Source organism: Moschus berezovskii, chromosome 10, assembly GCF_049115385.1.
Source record: "Moschus berezovskii isolate FMDL1 chromosome 10, NW_MosBer_1.0, whole genome shotgun sequence".
NCBI lineage: Eukaryota > Metazoa > Chordata > Mammalia > Artiodactyla > Moschidae > Moschus > Moschus berezovskii.
The window spans coordinates 81709051-81731195 of NC_142469.1; the positions used below are offsets into that span (position 1 = coordinate 81709051).

The 22145-nt window shown below is 43.2% G+C and overlaps 1 protein-coding gene across 2 annotated transcripts in view; it reads right to left on the reverse strand.

The window, feature by feature from the left end:
- Positions 1-22145, reverse strand: part of MAP3K5 (mitogen-activated protein kinase kinase kinase 5) — a 229799-nt gene that overhangs the window by 20412 nt on the left and 187242 nt on the right. For both annotated transcript variants that reach the window (XM_088840777.1, XM_055432817.2), the window contains 4 exons: positions 18297-18474; positions 18038-18206; positions 9640-9825; positions 5521-5626 (listed from right to left, as the gene is read on the reverse strand). In XM_088840777.1, coding sequence (XP_088696903.1) covers positions 5521-5626; positions 9640-9825; positions 18038-18206; positions 18297-18474 — 639 coding nt within the window. The remainder of the gene's footprint in view (positions 1-5520; positions 5627-9639; positions 9826-18037; positions 18207-18296; positions 18475-22145) is intronic.

The window sequence follows — 22145 nt, forward strand, 5'->3', positions numbered from 1 at the left end:
CACACTGCACTGTCAGCTGTCTCTCAGTCTCTGCCCATCTGTGACATTGCCCTAGTATTTCTCTTATCCCCCAAGACCTCCGAACTTTTGAGGAGTCCTGGTCAGCTATTTTGTACTGTGTCCCTCATTTTTGGTTCATTTATGTCTTGTCAAGATTAGGTTGAGGCTCATCGTGAGAAACACTGGGCTGGAAGAAGCACAAGCTGGAATCAAGATTGCCAGGAGAAATATCAATGATCTCAGATATGCAGACGACACCACCCTATGGCAGAAAGTGAAGAAGAACTAAAGAGCCTCTTGATGAAAGTGAAAGAGGACAGTGAAAAAGTTGGCTTAAAGCTCAACATTCAGAAAACTAAGATTGTGGTATCTGGTCCCATCACTTCATGGCAAATGGGGAAACAGTGTCAGACTATTTTTTGGGCTCCAAAATCACTGCAAATGGTGATTACAGCCGTGAAATTAAAAGACTCTTACTCCTTGGAAGGAAAGTTATGACCAACCTAGATAGCATATTAAAAAGCAGAGACATTACTTTGCCAACCAAGGTCCGTCTAGTCAAGGCTATGGTTTTTCCCGTGGTCATGTATGGATGTGAGAGTTGGAGTGTGAAGAAAGCTGAGCGCCAAAGAATCGATGCTTTTGAACTGTGGTGTTGGAGAAGACTCTTGAGAGTCCCTTGGACTGCAAGAAGATCCAACCAGTCCATCCTAAAGGAGATCAGTCCTGGGTGTTCATTGGAAGGATTGATGTTGAAGCTGAAACTCCAATACTTTGGCCACCTCATGCGAAGAGTTGACTCATTGGAAAAGACCCTAATGCTGGGAAAGCAGGAGGAGAAGGGGACGACAGAGGATGAGATGGCTGGGTGGCATCACTGACTCAATGGACATGGGTTTGGGTAGACTCCGGGAGTTGGTGATGGACAGGGAGGCCTGACATGCTGCGATTCATGGAGTTGCAAAGAGTCAGACATGACTGAGCAACTGAACTGAACTGTCTTTTTGGCTCCTATATCACAAAAGTGATGCTGTGTACTTCTCAGAGCATCATATCAGGAGGTACCCAATGCTGCTGTGTCTTATGTGAGTGATGCTTACCTTGAGCTTTTGGTAAAGGGAATGTCACCATTTTCTCTTTGTAGTTAGTAGATATCTTGTTGGGAGAGTCCCTGAGACCATTCAAATACCTCTTTTCTCAGCATTGTTTTTCCTGCTTACCTCAGCAGCTATTGATGGTTCTTGCTGTAATAATTATTACTGTGGTGTTTGCCTAATGGTGATTTTCTATTTCCCTCATCCCTTCTACATGTATTAACTGGAATTCTACTAAAACAAATAACTGGCCTTTCTCCTCCATATACGTATTTATTCAATTACTTATATCAGTATGGACTCGTGGCTATTTAGTTTACTCTATACATATAATCCAATATTATTTTATTGATTTTTTGTCTAATTTGCTCTGGCTTAGACTTTTGGAAAATCCTTCAAGCTGTCTCCAGGGTCCTTTGTATCAGCTTCCATCCCTTTGCTGCACTTCCTTATTTTTTGCCATCACAGTAAGTTACAGGTTCATTTTGGATTTCCTTTGCCCCAGGCAGGCCTGGGAAAATGGAAATCAACCATTTCTGCAAGGAGCTCTGATTCCTTTTATTAGAGAATGTTTAAAAGCCAACATCTGGGTCCTCTCAGCAAACACATGTAGGAAATGTGTGTACTAATGATGGTATACTTTTAAACCTGTTGGTTTCTTTAGCAAGTCTTAAAATTTGGTAGGTTAATTGCAGTATTTTATCATCTAAAAGGAATTTTTATCAGGAGACTAAAAAGACAGGCATTTTTAGTATACTTTCTTTGAATCTTAATTGTATAACAAAATCTTTAGGGACATTTGGAAATCAATGGAACTGTCAAATGCCTGAAATCGGTTGCCCTTTTTCATATATTTCAACATATACATATTGATGTACAGTGTATATTGTCTTCCTGCATCCTGAGAGGAATATTAAAAAATACTTTCTTATAGTAATTCTCTGATATTTCCACTTATTATTATTATTCTTGGCACGCTACGCAGCTTGTAGGATCTTAGTTCCCTGACCAGGTATTGGACCCATGCCACCTGCAGTAGAACTGTGGAATTCTAACCACTGGACCTCAAGGGAACTCCCTTTTTTCTTTTTTTGCTCACTTTTTAAAATGCTTTCAAAGAGTCATTTCAGTTGTCATCAGAGACCCCTAGTGGCCTCAAAGAAACCAGTTTCACAGTGGAAGGATAGAAAACTTTGCTTAGCAAACTGTTTTCATAGAGTGTGCCTTCCTCTGCACACAAGCTGGATTAGAATAATGCCTATCACGGGGACACTCATGTGAGGAAACACGCCCCCCTGCATTGTCCCTTGTCCCTGTCTCTCCCTCTAAGCTTAAAGTGTTTCATCTACAGCATGATAATCAGTGTGCTTTATAAACTATATATTTTGGAAGAATTTTAGATTTACAGAAATACTATAAAGATAATACAGGGCTTCCCTGGTGGCTCAGAGGTTAAAGCGTCTGCCTCCAATGCGGGAGACCCAGGTTCAATCCCTGGGTCGGGAAGATCCCCTGGAGAAGGAAACGGTAACCCACTCCAGTATTCTTGCCTGGAGAATCCCGTGGACAGAGAAGCCTTGTAGGCTACGGTCCACGGGGTCGCAAAGAGTCGGACACGACTGAGCGACTGAACCGAACCGATAAAGATAATACAGGGAATTCCATATACCTTCCACCCAGTTATATCTTATGTAACTACGGTACCTCTGTCAAAACTAAGAAATTAACACTGGTACACTATCAGTTGTATTAAGGAAACTGGAGTATTTTCAGCTTATGCTAGTTTTCCCGATGTTCTGTTTTCTATTCCAGGATACAATCCATTTCGGTAATCCATTTTAAAAGAAGTTATATACGAGACAGCAAAAGAGACACAGATGTATAGAACAGTCTTTTGGACTCTGTGGGAGAGGGCGAGGGTGGGATGATTTGGGAGAATGGCATTGAAACGTGTGTATTATCATATGTGAAACGAATCGCCAGTCCAAGTTCGATGCATGATACAGGATGCTCAGGGCTGGTGTACTGGGATGAACCAGAAGGATGGGATGGGTAGGGAGGTGGGAGGGGGGTTCAAGATGGGGAACATAAGTACACCCGGGGCAGATTCATGTGAATGTATGGCAAAACCAATACAATAATGTAAAGCAATTAGTCTCCAATTAAAATAAATTAATTAAAAATAATAAAAGAAGTTATTACAAATTAGATTAACAGATTATTCATATGCTATTTAAATTATTACAAAGTATGATCCCTTTCTCTTCTCCTCATTTAGACATTCTCAATTTAGGTTACTACTGGGTGTAACCTGGGGCTTCCCCAGTGGCTAAGCGGTAAAGAATCTGCCTGTAATGCAGGGGTGGCAGGAGATGCAGGCTCGATCCCTGAGTCAGGAAGATCCCCTGGAGAAGAGCATGGCAATCCACTCCAGTATTCCTGCCTGGAGAACCCCATGGACAGAGTAGCCTGACAGGTTAGTCCATAGAGTCACAAAGAGTTAGACACAACTGAAGTGATTTTGCATGCACAGCACACGGTGTAATTCATGGCCTATACCTATACTGCTCACTGATACACACTTAATGCCTTTCACCCCTTACACCTTTGGCTTTATAACCCCTCTTTGGTACACTTCCCACAGTCAAGCTCATCTCAGTGATTAACCATCTAAACATAAGTACGTGCTGACTTCCTTAGAGCATCACACTAGGTTTCCACCAGCTTTACATTCTTCAGGTTCCCATCCAACTGCTAGCCATTTGTTTCAAAGCCTTGCTAGGGTTTTTTCTAAGTTATGCAAAAGTTTTCACCCTAATCTGTTATAACTAGGTAAAACTCATCTACTGATGGCTTCAACCAATATTTATTGGAAGTCTGTTAATTTCCAGGCAACATGCTGAACAATGTGTTTGACACAGAATAAAAGACATAGCTACCCGCTGGTAAGGGAAACAGCCATTAGACAAGAAAATAAAAGTAGTTTCTGACTGGGCAAATGTCACCAATGGGAAAAGCATTTCCAAGGAAAGAGAGAGACAGGAGGTCTACTGTAGACTTTGGGGTCAGTCAGGACTCTCTGAGGGGGCATCTTATAAACTGAGACCTGAAGAAGGCAAACTTGGCAGGAGGGATGGGGGTGGGGGATGGTGGGGGGGTGAGGTATGCTCCTCATAGAGGAACAACCTATTCAGGGATGTTAGAACTTCTTCTATTTCCTCCTTTTATAAGAAAGAAATGTTAATCCCTCACTCTGAAACCAGACAAGGCACTCTGAAAGAAGAGAAGGAACTCCACAACTCAGAAGGGTTTATGATAACTTGAAAATTTGTGATACCATTTATAAATAACATAAAATTTGAAATGTTTCATATTTATATTTACCTTATCTTTTTAGATTTCTGTTTTATATTACTTTATAATACATGTACAAATTAGTACAACAGAACATATTTGTTTTATTTTAGAACATGTTTCTAATTCATATACCTAAATCAATCTATTTCTCTATCTATACATACACACACATGCAACATGGAATAGCTCTGCTTAAAATTTCTATTACGGGTACACTATCAAAACACTTTGGAAGCTTGTCTTAGAATATGAGTGTCTCTCTCCCTTTCTCCATAAAAGGCTTCCCAGGTGGCGCTAGTGGTAAAGAACTCGCCTGCCAATGCAGGAGAGATAAGAGATGTGGGTTCAATCCCTGGGTCAAGAAGATCCCCTGGAGGAAGGCATGGTAACCCACTCCAGTATTGTTGCCTGGAGAATCCCATGGACAGAGGACCCTGGCAGGCTATAGCCCATGGGGTTACAGAGTCAGACATGACTGAAGCGACTTAGCACGCACCCTTACCCCCATAACCTGGTTGCATTCATTGAGATACCCTTTGGTATAATATCTCAGTGCAAACATAGCTGGTATCTATTTAGATCCGTGATTTCCAAACCTGGCTGTGTATAAAAACAACTTGGAAAATCAGATTCCTGAGCTTTATCCCCAGCAGATTCTCACTCAGTCTGGGATGGAGCTCTCAAAGCTGTAATTTTAAAGAGCTCCTTACATCACTCAATGCACTGGCAGCTATGGGAACCACTGGTAAAGGATGACATGGGAGTGTGTTTTGTGGGTACAGAGATCTAAATATTGAAATTCATATGTATTTGGATCTCCTGTATCATTTTCTCTTTGTCTTTATATCCAATGATGCTCTTTAAAGACAAGGAAACAAGTCTTTCTCACTCATAGTAAACATTTTGCTCAGACTACACACACTAGATAAATACTATTTGGTGGCTTTGAAAGATGAAAAAAAATGCTAAGTTGTCTTAAAAGCAGTGAGGAGACATCATAAATGATAGACGAACAGTAATTAAAAATACCAAACTCTAAATATTTGCAAAATAGTTAAGTATTTCTGACCTGGAACCAGAATGGTAATAGCCGTCTGTACTGCCTTTCGGATAATACTGTCTAAGGCAAACATCCAATGTGGCTTGATGTTATGATTCCGAAGAACTTTATTGACCTGGAGAAAAAAGTGATATATGATTTACTTTAATATTTAATTGCAAACAACCTAGCTGATGCATGCAGTCGGATGATATTCTACCAACAACAGTAACTACAAGGTTTCTTCATTCTGAATTGTGAATAATTTACTTATGTCACCAGAAAACAAATGAAAAATTGCCACTTCAAAATGAAGTTTGGTGCTTCCCAAGTAAGCAAGTGAGATATACCACTTCAATGAAAGGCAATCTAGTTAAATGGGAATGTTGCCTCTTTGGGACTCAGTATCTGCAACTTCTGCCTTTTATGATGCCAGGAGATTGGATGGTGGAGGTTATAAAGGAAGGGAAAAAAAAAAAGAGTCCTACTCCAGTATTCTTGCCTGGAGAATCCCATGGACAGAGGAGCCTGGCCGGCTACAGTCCATGAGGTCGCAAAGGGTTGGACATGAATTAAGTGACTCAGCACACACACATGCGTTGAAACTATGTATTTCCCTTTTATTCTTAAATGTTATGGCTGCTGTTGAACACAACCAACACTTCAGCATAATGTGATGACTTGAAAGTGCCAGTCACCGCTTAAAGGGGGAACGTGAGAACACTCGTGCTACCTACAGACCTGCCATGGCGCGTGCCTTGTTTTCCTCCCCACAATGGCTTATATCTTTTTAAAAGAGGAATAAACTGCCGAACTATTCCAAACAATCTGTTTACATTAAAAATCTTTGTTGTAAGACTATCTTTTTAAAGTGATGAGTAATGTTTCACTAATTTACACAGACACTGACACAGATATATGCATTACCTTTCTTTTTAAAAATTATGGTAAAATATGCATTCCATCAAATTTACCATCTTAACTATTTTTAAGTGTACAGCTAACGTGGCGTTTTTAAGTGTCATCAAGTACATTGACACTGTTGTGCTAGTGTGAAATGAAACATTTTCTGCTGTATCAGTGGGCAAGAAATGTCACAGCCGTCAGCGATTTCAGGCCTCCTAATGTGACTGAGGGCTCCCAAAACTGTGATCCAGCAGATGCCAGCCCCCCCCAACCATGGCAATTGCTGGAGGGGTGAAGAGATGTGATGCCAGAAGCAGCCATCCACCACACATGCCACCCCTTAAGGTAAAAAAGGAATTAAGAATATAAAGCATCTAGAAACTGATTTAGCCCCTGATAGCTGAGGTGCCTATGAAAGGAATGAATTCAGAGAGCCCAGAGGCTTGCCTCTTTCCATACATATAAAGCACTAAATTCCTTAGCTTGATATCTGGTTTTCCTTACTATTTAACAATAATCTTTGATGTTCAGGTTGCCTGCCCACTTTGTTGCAAACTTGTATATAGCCTGACTCCCTCTCCTGCCTCCTCTGAGCAGATTTCACAGAGCTACCGAGATGCTGTCTCCTGGGCTCGGAGTCCTTAACATTCCCACCAAATAAAGTAACTCTCTACTTTCAGGTTGAGGCTCATTTTTTAGTTAACACTACCATCACCAATCCTCATCTCCAGGACTCTTTTCATCCTGCAAAACTGAAACACTACACCCACTAAACAATGATTCCCCCCTGGCCTCTCCTCCTAGTCCCTGACAGCCACCATTCTACTTCCTGTTTATGAATATGACTACTCTAAGTGTCTCACACAAACAAAATGGTACAGTCTTTTTGTGTCTGGCTCATTTCTGGAGAAGGCAATGGCAACCCACTCCAGTGTTCTTGCCTGGAGAATCCCAGGGACGGCGGAGCCTGGTGGGCTGCCGTCTATGGGGTCACACAGAGTCGGACACGACTGAAGTGACTTAGCAGCAGCATTTCACTTAGTGTAATGTGTCAGAACTTTGTACCTTTTTCAGGTTGATAATATTCCATTGTATGTGTAAGCCATTATCTTTTTATAAATGACTTTTATCATAAGGCTAAGAGAGGTTTACTCAAAATTCTGTTTAACTCCACTAATTTCTGGTTGACATGGGGCTTTAAGAAAACATGCTATTTTCCCCAACAGGACTCTGACTAGAGATCTTAGAGGAAGCTGGGGAGAAGGTGACCTAACTGCAGTCTCACACCAGAAGCTAGAGTTCCTTGACTCATTCCTGCCCTTGATCCATCTTCACCAAAATCCACCAGTGTCGATGGCAGTCTGTCTGAGAAATTCCTCAGAGTGGCTGTTCCCAAGGAAGTGGACCATTGCTAGGTTCCCACTTGTTCTAGGAAACCCCTTCAGAATGATTCTGCCCTGGCACTTTCTTAAAGGACTCGCCTGATTATTTGACTAACATGGGTGCAACATTTAGTAACTAATAAATACTCTTTCTCTCAAGGATCCCAAACAGAAAATGGAGGAGGGGTCCTCTATCACCATGACCAGCTCCTCACAGCCCCTCATTAAACAGTATATTACATCCAGACCATTCTTTGGGTTCATTCCCATCCTGAACAGTGCAAGTCCATCCTGGACATCTCCAGTCAGAGCAAGAGCAGGGGTGTGTGTGTGTGTGTACATCTCCAGTGTGTGTGTGTGTGGACATCTCCAGTCAGAGCAAGAGCAGGGGGGTGTGTGTGTGTGTGTGTGTGTGGACATCTCCAGTAAGAGCAAGAGCAGGGGTGTATGTGTGTGTGTGTGTGTGTGTCTGTGTGTCTGACTTGGTCTGTGGCCCAGAATTACATCCTGGACATCTCCAGTCAGAGCAAGAGCAGGGGTGGGGGTGGGGGTGGGGTGTGTGTGTCTGTGTGTGTGTGTGTGTGTGTCTGTGTGTGTGACTTGGTCTGTGGCCCAGGATTACAGCTAACCCACTCTCAATCTGAATTCTACTTGCCTATTTGCTTTCCAACCTCTAGACTGGAAGCCAAATGTGTGAGCAAGCTGCAAACTCACTGAGTTATTTGATTCTATTTGCAGCTGGCTGGGGTTCCCTAGTTACAGAATAAGCGTGCGTTTAGCATTATATTAGTGACAGGCCTGGCCAGTTGCTCTCATTTCCCATGACGTCAATTAAGTCAGGAGTGTCACCCTGCCCACGACACAGCATAAGCCTGAGCGGCTTACGCAGAGTTCCACAGTGCACAAGGTCACTGAAGGATTACAATTTAGTTTTAAATCAGGGATCTTGTGATGCACCACATGCAACTGTCAAGACACCTTCTAGGTAGGAGCAATAAACTCATTAGGACTGAGTCCATTTGGGGAATTTACCTAAAATGATGCAAAGTGCTTCCCTATTCACATGGCCAGCACCTTGGGAATTCTCTTATTTCTGTCTCCCGAAGTCAGTTGTAAGAGCTTCTGGGAGGGACTTCAGGCTTTTTTTGGTACAAGTTCCACAGGCAAGTCTCATTCAAGGATATCACATATGGTTTGAATCAGGCTTCTGGAAAACTGGCTTCAACTTTGTGTTGCATAGCAACTCGCTATGAGAGCAAGGAACTATCAGTGATCTCTCACCAGAGCCTGTGGATTAATTTTTATCCAGTAATGCCCTGTGCTCTAAAGTATATTTCTGGCTAGGGAGTAGTGAATATTTATTAAACAAGTATGCTTAAAATGTTCTGTTTGGAAAACAGAGCAAGGGGGGCAGATAATTTGATCATTCTGATCATTCTGATCTGTATGGTTACATTTTTCTGAGTGACCACTAGATGGCATTTTTCATATATAATAGAAAGTGCAGGGCTGAAGAGGGCTCTGTTGCTAAAATCATCAAAATAAATAGTGACCAACTACATGATTTCATAAGAACAAAGTGCAGCCATGGGAGATGTCTGTGAGTGTTGTTATGTTCTACGGTGTTCCATTTTATGTGTATCTAACCTGGGGGAGATACCAGATTATATAACAAACAAAGCTAGTGCTTCGAGGCACACAGACAGGCAACCATCTCATATTTACTCATGTTCTAAAGAGAAAAGAATTCATTACAATGATTAAATAAAGAAAATGCAACAGAGCTTATGTTTTTATCCTATTTTTCTGACTAATTTTAGCTGGAGTGTCTGGGAAAACATGGGTGAAATATCATACTTACAGCATCTTGAAAACCAAAGAGCACCACCTGGACCTGACTGATACCATGGCTGTCGAAGTCCAGCTCCAGCTTCAGCTTGGACAGGGTGGTGGCTATGATCTTCCTGTCTGTGGACCTCACAAATTCTCTGAGGCTTGCGACGAGAGTTGTGATGTGTTCCCATTTTAGTTTAGGTTCTTCAGCACCCTGTGAATAGTAACCAACAGACTGTCAGTCAGTCAGATATTTCTGTACTGGATGTATCAGCCATGGGCCTGTTGCCCTCACAGCCCATGTTGAGAAGAACTGGACTTTTTTATACATAGTATCAATAGCCCCCTGCTAAGCAGGAACAGCCATATTTGAACTATGGCTTTTCCCCCTGTAAAAAAAAAAATGAAAGGAAAGGGAAGACCTTGGGAAGGAAAGAAACCCACCGCATATACTGTCCAACAGCCGTGATGCAGTCAGATGGACAAATAGGGACAGGCAGAGGCTGTGAGATTCCACTCTCAGAAATTTTAATTGGGAGCTAAAGAGAGATTCAGGCAAAGAGCCATAGGATTTCAGGCTCAAAGTCTGCCCAGAGAGAGAAGTCATAAAACAAGGTGAGAGTACACTGAGTTATAAGGAAGCACAAGGAACAGAGTTGAGAATGACAACTGGAAGAGAGAGAAGTAGATGGAAACGGGTGCCAACAGCAACCAAGCCAGAGAAGCACAGACTGCGGGACTTGAAGGCCTTGGAATTCCAGTTTCTGTCTCTGAGAGACTCCGCGAGACACTGTGGTTGAACTTAACCTGAGAATCCATGTGTCTGCCTACATGCTCCTAGTCCTTCAAGTGCCCTTGAAAACACATCAATTCTTTGTAATCAAAAGCAGCTAGCATCAGTTGTCTATTTTACACATAGTATCAATAGTGTATATGTGTCAATCCCAGTCTTCCAATTCATACCACCCTGCCTACCCCCCTCAGTATCCATACATTTGTTCTTTGTCTCTATTTCTGCTTTGCAAATAAGGTCATCTGTATCATTTTTCTAGATATATTCATTAATATATGATATTTGTTTTACTTTTTCTCACCTGCTTCACTCATGGTATCCTAAATGGGAGGGAAACTCAAAACAAAGGGGATATATGTATATGTGGGCTTCCCAGGTGGCACAGTAGTAAAGAGTCCACCTGCCTAGGCAGGAGAGGCAAGAGACTTTGGTTTGATCCCTGGGTTGGGAAGATCCCCTTGAGTAGGAAATGACAACCCACCCCAGTATTCTTGCCTGGAGAATCCCATAGACAGAGGAGCCTGGTGGGCTATAGTCCATGGGGTCACAAACAATCAGACATGACTGAGCATGTGGCTCAGCTGGTAAAGTATCTACCTGCAATGCAGGAGACCTGGGTTAGATTCCTGGGTTGGGAAGATACCCTGGAGAAGGGAAAGGCTACCCACTATTCTGGCCTGGAGAATTCCATGGACTATTTAGTCTATGGGATTGCAAAGAGTCGGACACGACTGAGCGACTTTCACTTCACTGAGCATGCACATGTATGTATATGTACAGCTGATTAATTCTGCTGTGCACTAGAAGCTAACATAATATTGTAAAGCAACTATATTCCAACAAAAATTAACTAACAATCAGTTCAGTTCAGTTCAGTTCAGTAGCTCAGTCGTGTCCGACTCTCCGCGACCCCATGAATCACAGCACGCCAGGCCTCCCTGTCCATCACCAACTCCCGGAGTTCACCCAAACTCATGTCCATAGAGTCGGTGATGCCATCCAGCCATCTCATTCTCTGTCGTCCCCGTCTCCTCCCACCCCCAATCCTTCCTAGCATCAGAGTCTTTTCCAGTGAGTCAGCTCTTCGCATGAGGTGGCCAAAGTATTGCAGTTTCAGCCTCAGCATCAGTCCTTCCAATGAACACGCAGGATTGATCTCCTTTAGAATGAACTGGTTGGATCTTCTTGCAGTCCAAGGGACTCTCAAGTCTTCTCCAGCACCACAGTTCAAAAGCATCGATTCTTCGGCGATCAGCTTTCTTCACAGTCCAACTCTCACATCCATACATGACCACGGGAAAAACCATAGCCTTGACTAGACGGACCTTTGTTGGCAAAGTAATGTCTCTGCTTTTTAATATGCTATCTAGGTTGGTCATAACTTTCCTTTCAAGGAGTAAGCATCTTTTAATTACATGGCTGCAATCACCATCTGCAGTGATTTTGGAGCCCAAAACAATAAAGTCTGACACTGTTTGCACTGTTTCCCCATCTATTTGCCATGAAGTGATGGGACCAGATGCCATGATCTTCGTTTTCTGAATGTTGAGCTTCAAGCCAACCTTTTCACTCTCCTCTTTCACTTTCATCAAGAGGCCCTTGAGTTCCTCTTCACTTTCTGCCATAAGGGTGGTGTCATCTGCATATCTGAGGTTATTGGTATTTCTCCCGGCAATCTTGATTCCAACTTGTGCTTCTTCCAGTCCAGCATTCCTCATGATGTACTCTGCGTATAAGTTAAATAAGCAGGGTGACAATATACAACCTTGACATACTCCTTTTCCTATTTGGAACCAGTCTGTTGTTCCATGTCCAGTTCTAACTGTTGCTTCCTGACCTGCATACAGGTTTCTCAAGAGGCAGGTCAGGTGGTCTGGTATTCCCATCTCTTTCAGAATGTTCCACAGTTTATTGTGATCCACACAGTCAAAGGCTTTGGCATAGTCAATGTAGCAGAAATAGATGTTTTTCTGGAACTCTTTTGCTTTCCCCATGATCCAGCGGATGTTGGCAATTTGATCTCTGGTTCCTCTGCCTTTTCTAAAACCTGCTTGAACATCTGGGAGTTCACGGTTTACATACTGCTGAAGCCTGGCTTGGAGAATTTTGAGCATGACTTTACTAGCATGTGAGATGAATGCAATTATCATATAAAACATTTTGCTATTAAAAGGAGCTTGCTTCAGACTTTATCCTGGAAACCATTCCTTACACACCAATAAGGCAATCAGTAATAAGAATGGACCAAATGGATGACTTTACATATTAAAAATTAAATATTTAAACAAATTCCCTTCCTCAAGTTGAACTTCTACTTTGAGCAAGAAACCTTATTATTTAAAGGAAACATAGTAGAATGCTATTGATCCTCATTTAACTTTAAGAAAGAAAGGGATTTGTATTATCCTCACTTCTATCTCGTATTGTGTATTTTGTTAGTGCATCATTAAAATTAAATTCCTCAACTGGGCTTTGAAAATGACAATTTCTAGGAGTCTATTAAAATAAAAGAGAAATGCCCCATCAAGTTTGTTCTCTCAATCTATTTCATTTGGGAGCTCCCTCTCATGCTTAGGCTTTGATGAGAAAAGATTATATTGAAAAGCTTGAAAGCTATCATTAAGGGAATATTTGAAAATCAGACAGGGAACAATTATAAACTTTGTTTCTTTTCTTGTCACAAACTAAATTACACTCAAAGTAAAAATTCACAGGCAATGTCATAAAAACATGAAAATATGTTTGAGAAGAAAAATGTGTGCTATTTAGAAATTGGAAGCTTATCTTAGTGAAAAATCAGTTACATGTTTGCCAGCAGTTTAAACAGCAAACATTTTTTGGACATCTGCTTTGTTTTCACAACAGAAAAACATGCTTCTGCTGGTTTTTTGATGTCACTGTCCCTGTCCTACAAAGGAACACTATCTACCCTGGGAAATGTTTTTCATCTGGGGAATTTCATCACCTACATAATGGTTATAATAATGGTTGTTTCTGTTCTCAAGCCTGCCTCCCCACGTGTACTCATTAACATGCCTTTATGAACAAGCATCTTAGGTTATCAGGTGAGGCTGATTCAGTATCAGATGGTAGCATCTGACAGTGTGCCTTTCCTGAACACTCAAGAGGACCATCCTAGATTCTCGGGCAAAGGGGCTCTGCCTTCTTTGTCCTTAAACTCCTTCAAAGTGATGAGTGGATTTCAGAAGGATGTTACAGATTGAAAGTGCTTTCATGGGCCACTTTGAGGGATCCACACTTCAGTCCTGACATAAAGGGGCAGGCTTAAATGTAAAGACGTATCTAGAAATATTTAATACAATGAGAATACATTTCCATCTAGTCATAGAAAAAAATCAGATACTAGATAACTGCTTGATAATGATGATATCAACAATAATAGTTAACATTTATGGAATACTCCCTATTATTGTCTCAATGATTCATGATCTTAGTTACTCCCCGTAGCAACCCTTTGCTACGGTGACTAACCCCATTGTTTCCTCAATTTTATGGATTAGGAAATTCAGCCTCAGAGAGGTTAACTAACTTGCTCAAATCACATAGCCTTTAAGTGGTAGAATCAGGCCTCAGAGTCAAGTTGAGGCTGAACCCAAGCTCCTAATCATTACCTTCTACTGCCTCAATTAGCTGTCTGAACCAGCAGTAAACCTGGGTGGGGACCTGCTCTATTGCAAGATCACCACAGGATGCCCCAGGAAAGGATTCACAGCGTCTGCAGCAGTCACCATCAGAAGGACCCTATCTCTCACTTGACAATTCTGCATTTACTAAGCAATTGTGACCAGCAGTTTCTGGTCAGAATCATACTGGTCACTTCATACTGGTGCACTGAGGCAACCCCTCTGACAGTTGCTTTTAAGCTTTTCTTTCCTTTCCCCTTTTTTAGAGAACATTCAAGCATTCTTAAAACAGTAGGAAGTCACAAACACTTGAATAGGATTAACCAACTCCAAAATTTAGGAATTTCAGCACATTCATGGGAGCACAGCCTCCTGCTAAGCTCTCTGCTTGAGGGCTAAGACCATGACATGAATCAAAGCAGACAAAGAAACCCCCCAAACAAGCAGACACTTTTCTGTATTAGAAAAGCACACCCACGGGGGATGATTGTGAGATCTAAGCAATCACTGGGTTCTGTGTACTGACTTAAATCAGAAGCCTTCACGCCACAGCGGCTACTGGGGATTCCTTCTCCCAAACCCAAACCCCATCCCCTCCCCTGCTGCGTGTGTTTCTCCCAGGACTTGTCACCCTCTGGTGTAGCAGGAGGGAGAGCAGTGTGGTTCTAAAGAGCACAGACCCTGAAGCCAGACTGCCTGGGTCCAAATCCCAACTCCATCGCTTAGGGCTGTGTGGCTTCTGTGAGTTACTCAGCGCCTCTGTGCCTCCTCTGTGCAAAATGAGGAGACTAACAGAACTACTGCTGCAGGACTGTGGTCACGAAGAATTGAGGGAGTAGAGACACAGGAACTACTAAGAACAATATCTGGCTCACAGAAAGTATTTGCTATTATTACTATATATTTGGTTTCCTTGGTGTCTGAGATAATAAAGAATCCACCTGCAACATGGGAGACCTGGGTTCGATCCCTGGGTTGGGAAGTTCCCCTGGAGGAGGGCATGGCAACCCACTCCAGTATTCTTGCCTGGAGAATCCCCATGGACAGAGGAGCCTGGCGGGCTACAGTCCATGGGGTTGCAAAGAGTCGGACACGACTGAGCGGCTAAGCGCACACACACAGACACATTATATATTTAACATATATAGTAACATATATGTAATATACATAGTATATAATAACATTTAACTATATATTTAATTACTATATATTTTAACTACGTGCTTACTACATTTTTATTGCTTTTCTTGCTCCACAAGAATGTCAGCTTCAATGGGATGCATCTGTGTTTCCCCATTTTGTTCACTATAGTGTCCTAGCATACCCAGCACATAGATGGGGGGATGCCTGGCATCTACTAGATGCTCAGTAAATATTTGTTGAATGAATGACCTCCAATTACTGCACAGTTGCGCCTTCTATCTAAACTTGGTTCTGCTTCTTTATCTTACACCATCTGATTCTCAGTCCTTGAATGACTACAGTGAGCAGATGGAAAGGCACAAGTGACAGCTACGGGTTCCAGACTACTCCCATCTCAGCCACATCTCCTGATTCCTCTGTGGTATCCTCAGCACTCATTCCACTTCCAATTCAGAACTTGGCCGTCCCTCACCCAGAGCACCTCCTTTCAGGGCCTCAGAGTTCCTGCTCACTCCCTGCAGCTTCCCTTTAGGACTCAAGTCAGAAGTTTTCCCAGAACACGTAGATGTCAGTTCTCCCTGTACCCAGAGACCCTGATGACACACACATGCTGTTTCAGCTCCTCCTATGGAATCTAAAGACATGAATATTAGAGAATTCCTAAGGTGATGGAATTAGCAGAGAAACTTCAAGGGCTTCTCGAGATAAAGACAAGGAGAGACTATATAGCAAGAGCCAAGAAAGAGACAGCCTGGATTCATTTACATTCCAATAAAAGCTGAGACGAGGTAAAGTACTGGACTGAGATGGAAACTTGATCTGATCCCTCCAACTTCACAATTTTTGCAGCTATTCTCCTAGGACAGAAGGGAGGAGAGAAATTACATGTCATCATGGTGATCATGGAAGACAGGTGGTGGTCACAGGTGCTGAAGTAGGTGCCCAAGTCCCTGACACCCATAGAACTAAAAGGGGATGCAAGTGTCATGTCTGGGCCAAGTATGTCTGGGGAGTGTTATACTCAGAGGAGGCCTGAGCCTCTGCTCCAGGCAAGCAGGCATCACCTGCAGTGTAGAGGTGGTGGAAACCCTGTTTCCACTAGGACAGAGTTGGGAGGGGATTCTTCCTCATTTCTATAAGCAGAATCCCGGGGAATACGTTTTCCAGATATTAGGGATGAAACTGTGTTATTTCCCACATTCCCCAATTTATGTGTTGAAGTCCTAACCCCTCAAGGTGACTGTATTTGGAGACAGGGTATTTAGGAGATAACTAAGGTTGAGATCATAAGGGTGGGGCCGTAATCCAACAGGATTTTTCCAGTGGTCATGTATGGATGTGAGAGTTGGACTGTGAAGAAAGCTGATCGCCAAAGAATTGATGCTTTTGAACTGTGGTGTTGGAGAAGACTCTTGAGAGTCCCTTGGACTGCAAGGAGATCCAACCAGTCCATTCTAAAGGAGATCAATCCTGGGTGTTCATTGGAAGGACTGATGCTAAAGCTGAAGCTCCAATACTTTGACCACCTCATGTGATGAGCTGACTCACTGGAAAAGACTCTGACGCTGGGAGGGATTGGGGGCGGGAGGAGACGGGGACGACAGAGAATGAGATGGCTGGATGGCATCACCGACTTGATGGACATGAGTTTGAGTGAACTCCGGGAGTTGGTGATGGACAGGGAGGCCTGACGTGCTGTGATTCATGGGGTCGCAAAGAGTTGGACACGACTAAGAGACTGAACTGAACTGAACTGAAGAAGAAGAAGAGACACTAGGGGCACACAGAGAAAAAGGGCAGGTGAGGACACAGAAAGAAAGTGCCCACCTGCAAGTCTAGAAGAGAGGCCTCAGGAGAAACCAAACCTGCCGACACCTGGTTTAGACTTTCAGCTTGCAGAACCGTGAGAGAGAACAATTTCCTGTTGTTCAAGCTACTGAGTCTAAGGTATTTTGTTATGGCAGCTCAGCAAACAAATACACCAGGGAACAAGAGTTTGCCCAGCTTTGGTTTTTTTGTAGCATGGATGGCCTCTTACCACCCTAGATAAATTACTTATTATTGCCTATCTCCCTATACTTGACTGGAGCCCTCCAAGCACAGGGATCTCTGTTGAGTAAGTGAGGCTTCCCAAATGCTCAGAGGAGCCAATGGCAGGCGGCCTCATGCTAAGGGTGGGTAGCAATTCACATATCTCAGTGGATGTTTATGGTCTAAATGAATAAATGAATGAAGGGTGAAAAGATTTGCAGGGACCCACCAGAACTTCATCAACATTTTGCTTCTGACTTAAGAGTAAGTGAAAAGTGAAAGTGTCAGTCGCTCAATTGTGTCTGACTCTCTGCAGTTCCATGGACTGGAGCCCGCCAGGTTCCTCTGTACAAGTAATTCTCCAGGCAAGAATACTGGAGTGGGTACCATTCCCCTCTCCTGGGGATTGTCTCAACCCAGGGAATGAGCCAGGGTCTCCAACATTGCAGGTGGATTCTTTACCATCTGAGCCACCAGGAAAGCCTGACGGAAAAACAGCCTATGTTCTAAAACACAGTTTCTGTGTTAGGGATTCTGCCTACCCCCCATGGTAGGTTTGTTTTATCATCAGGAGGTGGAAACTTCTTCATGTGTTCACATCATCTGAGACAGGTCCAGGTGGACTTCTCTGGTGGTGCAGTGGCTAGGACTCCACCTTCTAGTGCACAGGACGTGAGTTCGATCCCTGGGTAACTAAAATTCCATATTGTGAGGGGCAACTAAGCCCATGTGCCACAACAAAGAGTCAGCAGAACAGAAAAAAAAAAAAGAAAAAGGCAACTCTGGGGAAATGAAGTCTCCATAATGGCTTTTACCTGAGCCAAGGATTCCATTAAGTTTCTCACAACTTTGTCCTGGTCTTCCGTCAGAATCCTGTGAAGCGTGGCCCGTCTCTCACTGTCCTTCCTCAGCATAAAGAATCCGGAATCTTTTTCTTCTGGAGAAGGTGGAGCACTGTGGTCTTCAAAATTTTCATCAGGGATGCTGCAATAATTTAAGCGGCACATATTACCAACTCCATCATTAAATGACACCCAACATACGTCCCTCACCCAAACTAAGTCAGGTCTTTACCCGAGAAACAGCGTCCGTATGCCTTTGACATCCTTTTCTCCACAGGACTTGGCTCTTGTTTTAAAAGAGAAGGGGTCCACCTTTAACTCTGTGTCAGGGGAAACTGAGCCGTACTCACTGCTGCTGCTCGTGTCCTCCACCAGGACTGGCACTGGCAAGGAGATACTCCTGAGGTACTCTGCGTGTCACAAGAAGGGGAGCGAGATGAGTAAGGCTTCGAGAAACGTGCACACACTGACTCGAGACAGCAAGGTTACTTGTCAAGTGTCTCGTTCCAGTGAGTCGCCAAACTATGCAACATATGGGGCTGGTCTTAGGACCACAGTTCCTCAGAGTAACCCATGCAGGGGGTCGGCGAGGAAAGGGCCTCCTAGGCCCTGAAAGAACTATCTCAGGGGCGTGAAACTGGAGGAAGTACCAGGCCCAGCAGCTCTGGGTTCTCAGCCCTTTGTTTTTATTGTCCACCTATTAGAGTTTAGGAGCTTCCCAGGTGGTGCAGTGGTAAACGATCTGCTTGCCAATGCGGGAGATGTAAGAGATGTGGGTTCGATCCCTGGGTGGGGAAGATCCCCTGGAGGAGGGCATGGCAACCCACTCCAGTATTCTTGCCTGGAGAATCCCACAGACAGAGGAGCCCGGCTGGCGACAGTCCAAAGAGTTGGACATGACTGAGCACACACATACCCACTAGAATTTACGAAGGTCATTGTGAGGCTTAGTTTTTCACATGTATAAAATAAAGGACCAGATTCATAACTGATAAACTGTGCTCCTTAGAAGCTTAAGGTCCACCTAGTTCTCGGGGCTGCCTTGGATGAGGTGAGTGGGTAGATTTCTGTGATCCTAGAACATAGGTTCCAATCCTGTTTTACCTAAAACAAACATGCTCCTTCAGTCATATATCACAGCTCTGCTTCAGTTCAGTTCAGTCACTCAGTCGTGTCCGACTGAGTCAGACCACATGGACTAGCACACCAGGCCTCCCTGTCCATCACCAACTCCCGGAGCTTGCTCAAACTCACGTCTAGCAAGTCAGTAATGCCATCCAACCATCTTATCCTCTGTTGTCCCCTTCTCCACCTGCCTTCAATCTTTCCATCAGGGTCTTTTCCAGTGAGTCAGTTCTTCACATCAGGTGGCCAAAGTATTAAAGCTTCAGCTTCAGCATCAGTCCTTCCAACGAATATTCAGGACTGATTTCTTTTAGGATTGACTGGTTTGATCTCCTTGCAGTCCAATTTGCTAACATTAGGCATTCAGTTCAGTTCAGTTGCTCAGTTGTGTCCGACTCTTTGTGACCCCATGGACTGCAGCACAACAGGCTTCCCTGTCCATCACCAACTCCTGAAGCTTACTCAAACTCAAGTCCATCGAGTTGGTGATGGCATCCAACCATCTCATCCTCTGTTGTCCCCTTCTCTTCCCATCTTCAATCTTTCCCCACATCAGAGTCTTTTCCAGTGAGTTACTTCTTCGAGTCAGGTGGCCAAAGTATTGGAGTTTCAGCTTCAGTATTAGTCCTTCCAATGAATATTCAGGACTGATTTCCTTAAGGGCTGACTGGTTGGATCTCCTTGCAGTCCAAGGGACTCTCAAGAGTCTTCTTCAACACCACTGTTCAAAAGCATCAATTCTTCAGCACTCAGCTTTCATTATAGTCCAATTCTCATATCCATACATGACTACTAGAAAAACCATAGCTTTGACTAGACAGACATTTGTTGGCAAAGCAATGTCTCTGCTTTTTATAAGCTGTCTAGGTTGGTCATAGCTTTTCTTCCAAGGAGCAAGCATCTTTTAATTTCATGGCTGCAGTCATCATCCAAAGTGATTTTGGAGCCCCCCAAAATAAAGTCGTTCACTGTTCCCATTGTTTCCCCATCTATTTGCCATGAAGTGATGGGACCAGATGCCATGATCTAAGTTTTCGGAATGATGAGTTCTAAGCCAACTTTTTCACTCTCCTCTTTCACTTTCACCAAGAAGCTCTTTAGTTCTTTGCTTTCTGCTGTAAGGGTGGTATCATCTGCATATCTGGGGTTATTGATATTTCTCCGGGCAATCTTGATTCCAGCATGGGCTTCATCCAGCCCGGCATTTTGCATGACGTACTCTGCATGTAAGTTAAATAAGCAGGGTGACAATATACAGCCTTGACATACTCCTTTCCCGGTCTGGAACCAGTCTGTTGTTCCATGTCCAGTTCTAACTGCTGTTTCTTGGCCTGAATACAGGTTTTTCAGGAGGCAGATCAGGTGATCTGGTATTCCCACCTCTTTCAGAATTTTCCAGAGTTTGTTGTGATCCACATAGTCAAAGGCTTTGGCATAGTCAATGAAGCAGATGATTTTCTGGAACTCTCTTCCTTTTTTGATGATCCAGTGGATGTTGGCAAACTGATCTCCGGTTTCTCTGCCTTTTCTAAATCCAGATTGAACATCTGGAATTCACAGTCCATGTACTGCTGAAGCCTGGCTCGGATAATTTTGAGCATTACTTTGCTAGCATGTGAGATGAGTGCAATTGTGCAGTAGTTTGAACATTCTTTGCATTGCCTTTCTTTGGGATTGGAATGAAAACTGACCTTTTCTAGTCCTGTGGCCACTGCTGAGTTTTCCTAATTTGCTGGCATATTGAATGCAGCACTTTCACAGCATCATCTTTTAGGATTTGAAATAGCTCAACTGGCATTCCATCACCTCCACTAGCTTTGTTCATAGTGATGCTTCCTAAGGCCCACTTGATTTCACATTCCAACATGTCTGGCTCTAGGTGAGTGATCACACCATCATGGTTATCTGGGTCATGAAGATTTTTTCGTATAGTTCTTCTGTATATTCATGCCAATTCTTCTTAAAATCTTCTGCTTCTTTTAGGGCCATACCATTTCTGTCCTTTATTGTATCCATCTTTGCATGAAATGTTCCCTTGGTATCTCTAATTTTCTTGAAGACATCTCTAGTCTTTCCCATTCTATTGTTTTCCTCTATTTCTTTGTAGTAATCACTTGAGGAAGGTTTTCTTATCTCTCCTTGCTATTCTTTGGAACTCTGCATTCAAATGGGTATATCTTTCCTTTTCTCCTTTGCCTTTAGCTTCTCTTCTTTTCTCAGCTATTTGTAAGGCCTCCTCAGACAACCATTCTGCCTTCTTGCATTTCTTTTTCTTGGGGATGGTCTTGATCACTGTCTCCTGTACAATGTCATGAACCTCCATCCATAGTTCTTCAGGCACTCTATCAGATCTAATCCCTTGAATCTATTTGTCACTTTAAGCTCTGCTTAAGGATTCATAATTTTTTAAAAAGCAGTTCTTTGCTAAGCACATATTTTGGAAACCAATAGAGCAGATGACCTCTTAGGCTTTTCCCAGTTCTCAGATGTTATAATTCTATAACAAACATAGCTTTTATTTTATTTTGATGGAGTCTGAACTGACACAATAGAGGTACCTGCTGCTGCTGCTGCTAAGTCACTTCAGTCATGTCCGACTCTGTGCAACCCCATAGACGGCAGCCCACCAGGCTCTCCCATCCCTGGGATTCTCCAGGCAAGAACACTGGAGTGGGTCACCATTTCCTTCTCCAATGCATGAAAGTGAAAAGGGAAAGTGAAGTCACTCAGTCGTGTCTGACTCTTTGCAACCCCATGGACTGAAGCCTACCAGGTTCCTCCGTCCATGGGATTTTCTAGGCAAGAGTACTGGAGTGGGGTGCCATTGCCTTCTCCAGGAGGTACCTGCTGCTGCTGCTAAGTCACTTCAGTCATTTCCGACTCTGTGTGACCCCATAGACGGAAGCCCACCAGGCTCCCCCGTCCCTGGGATTCTCCAGGCAAGAACACTGGAGTG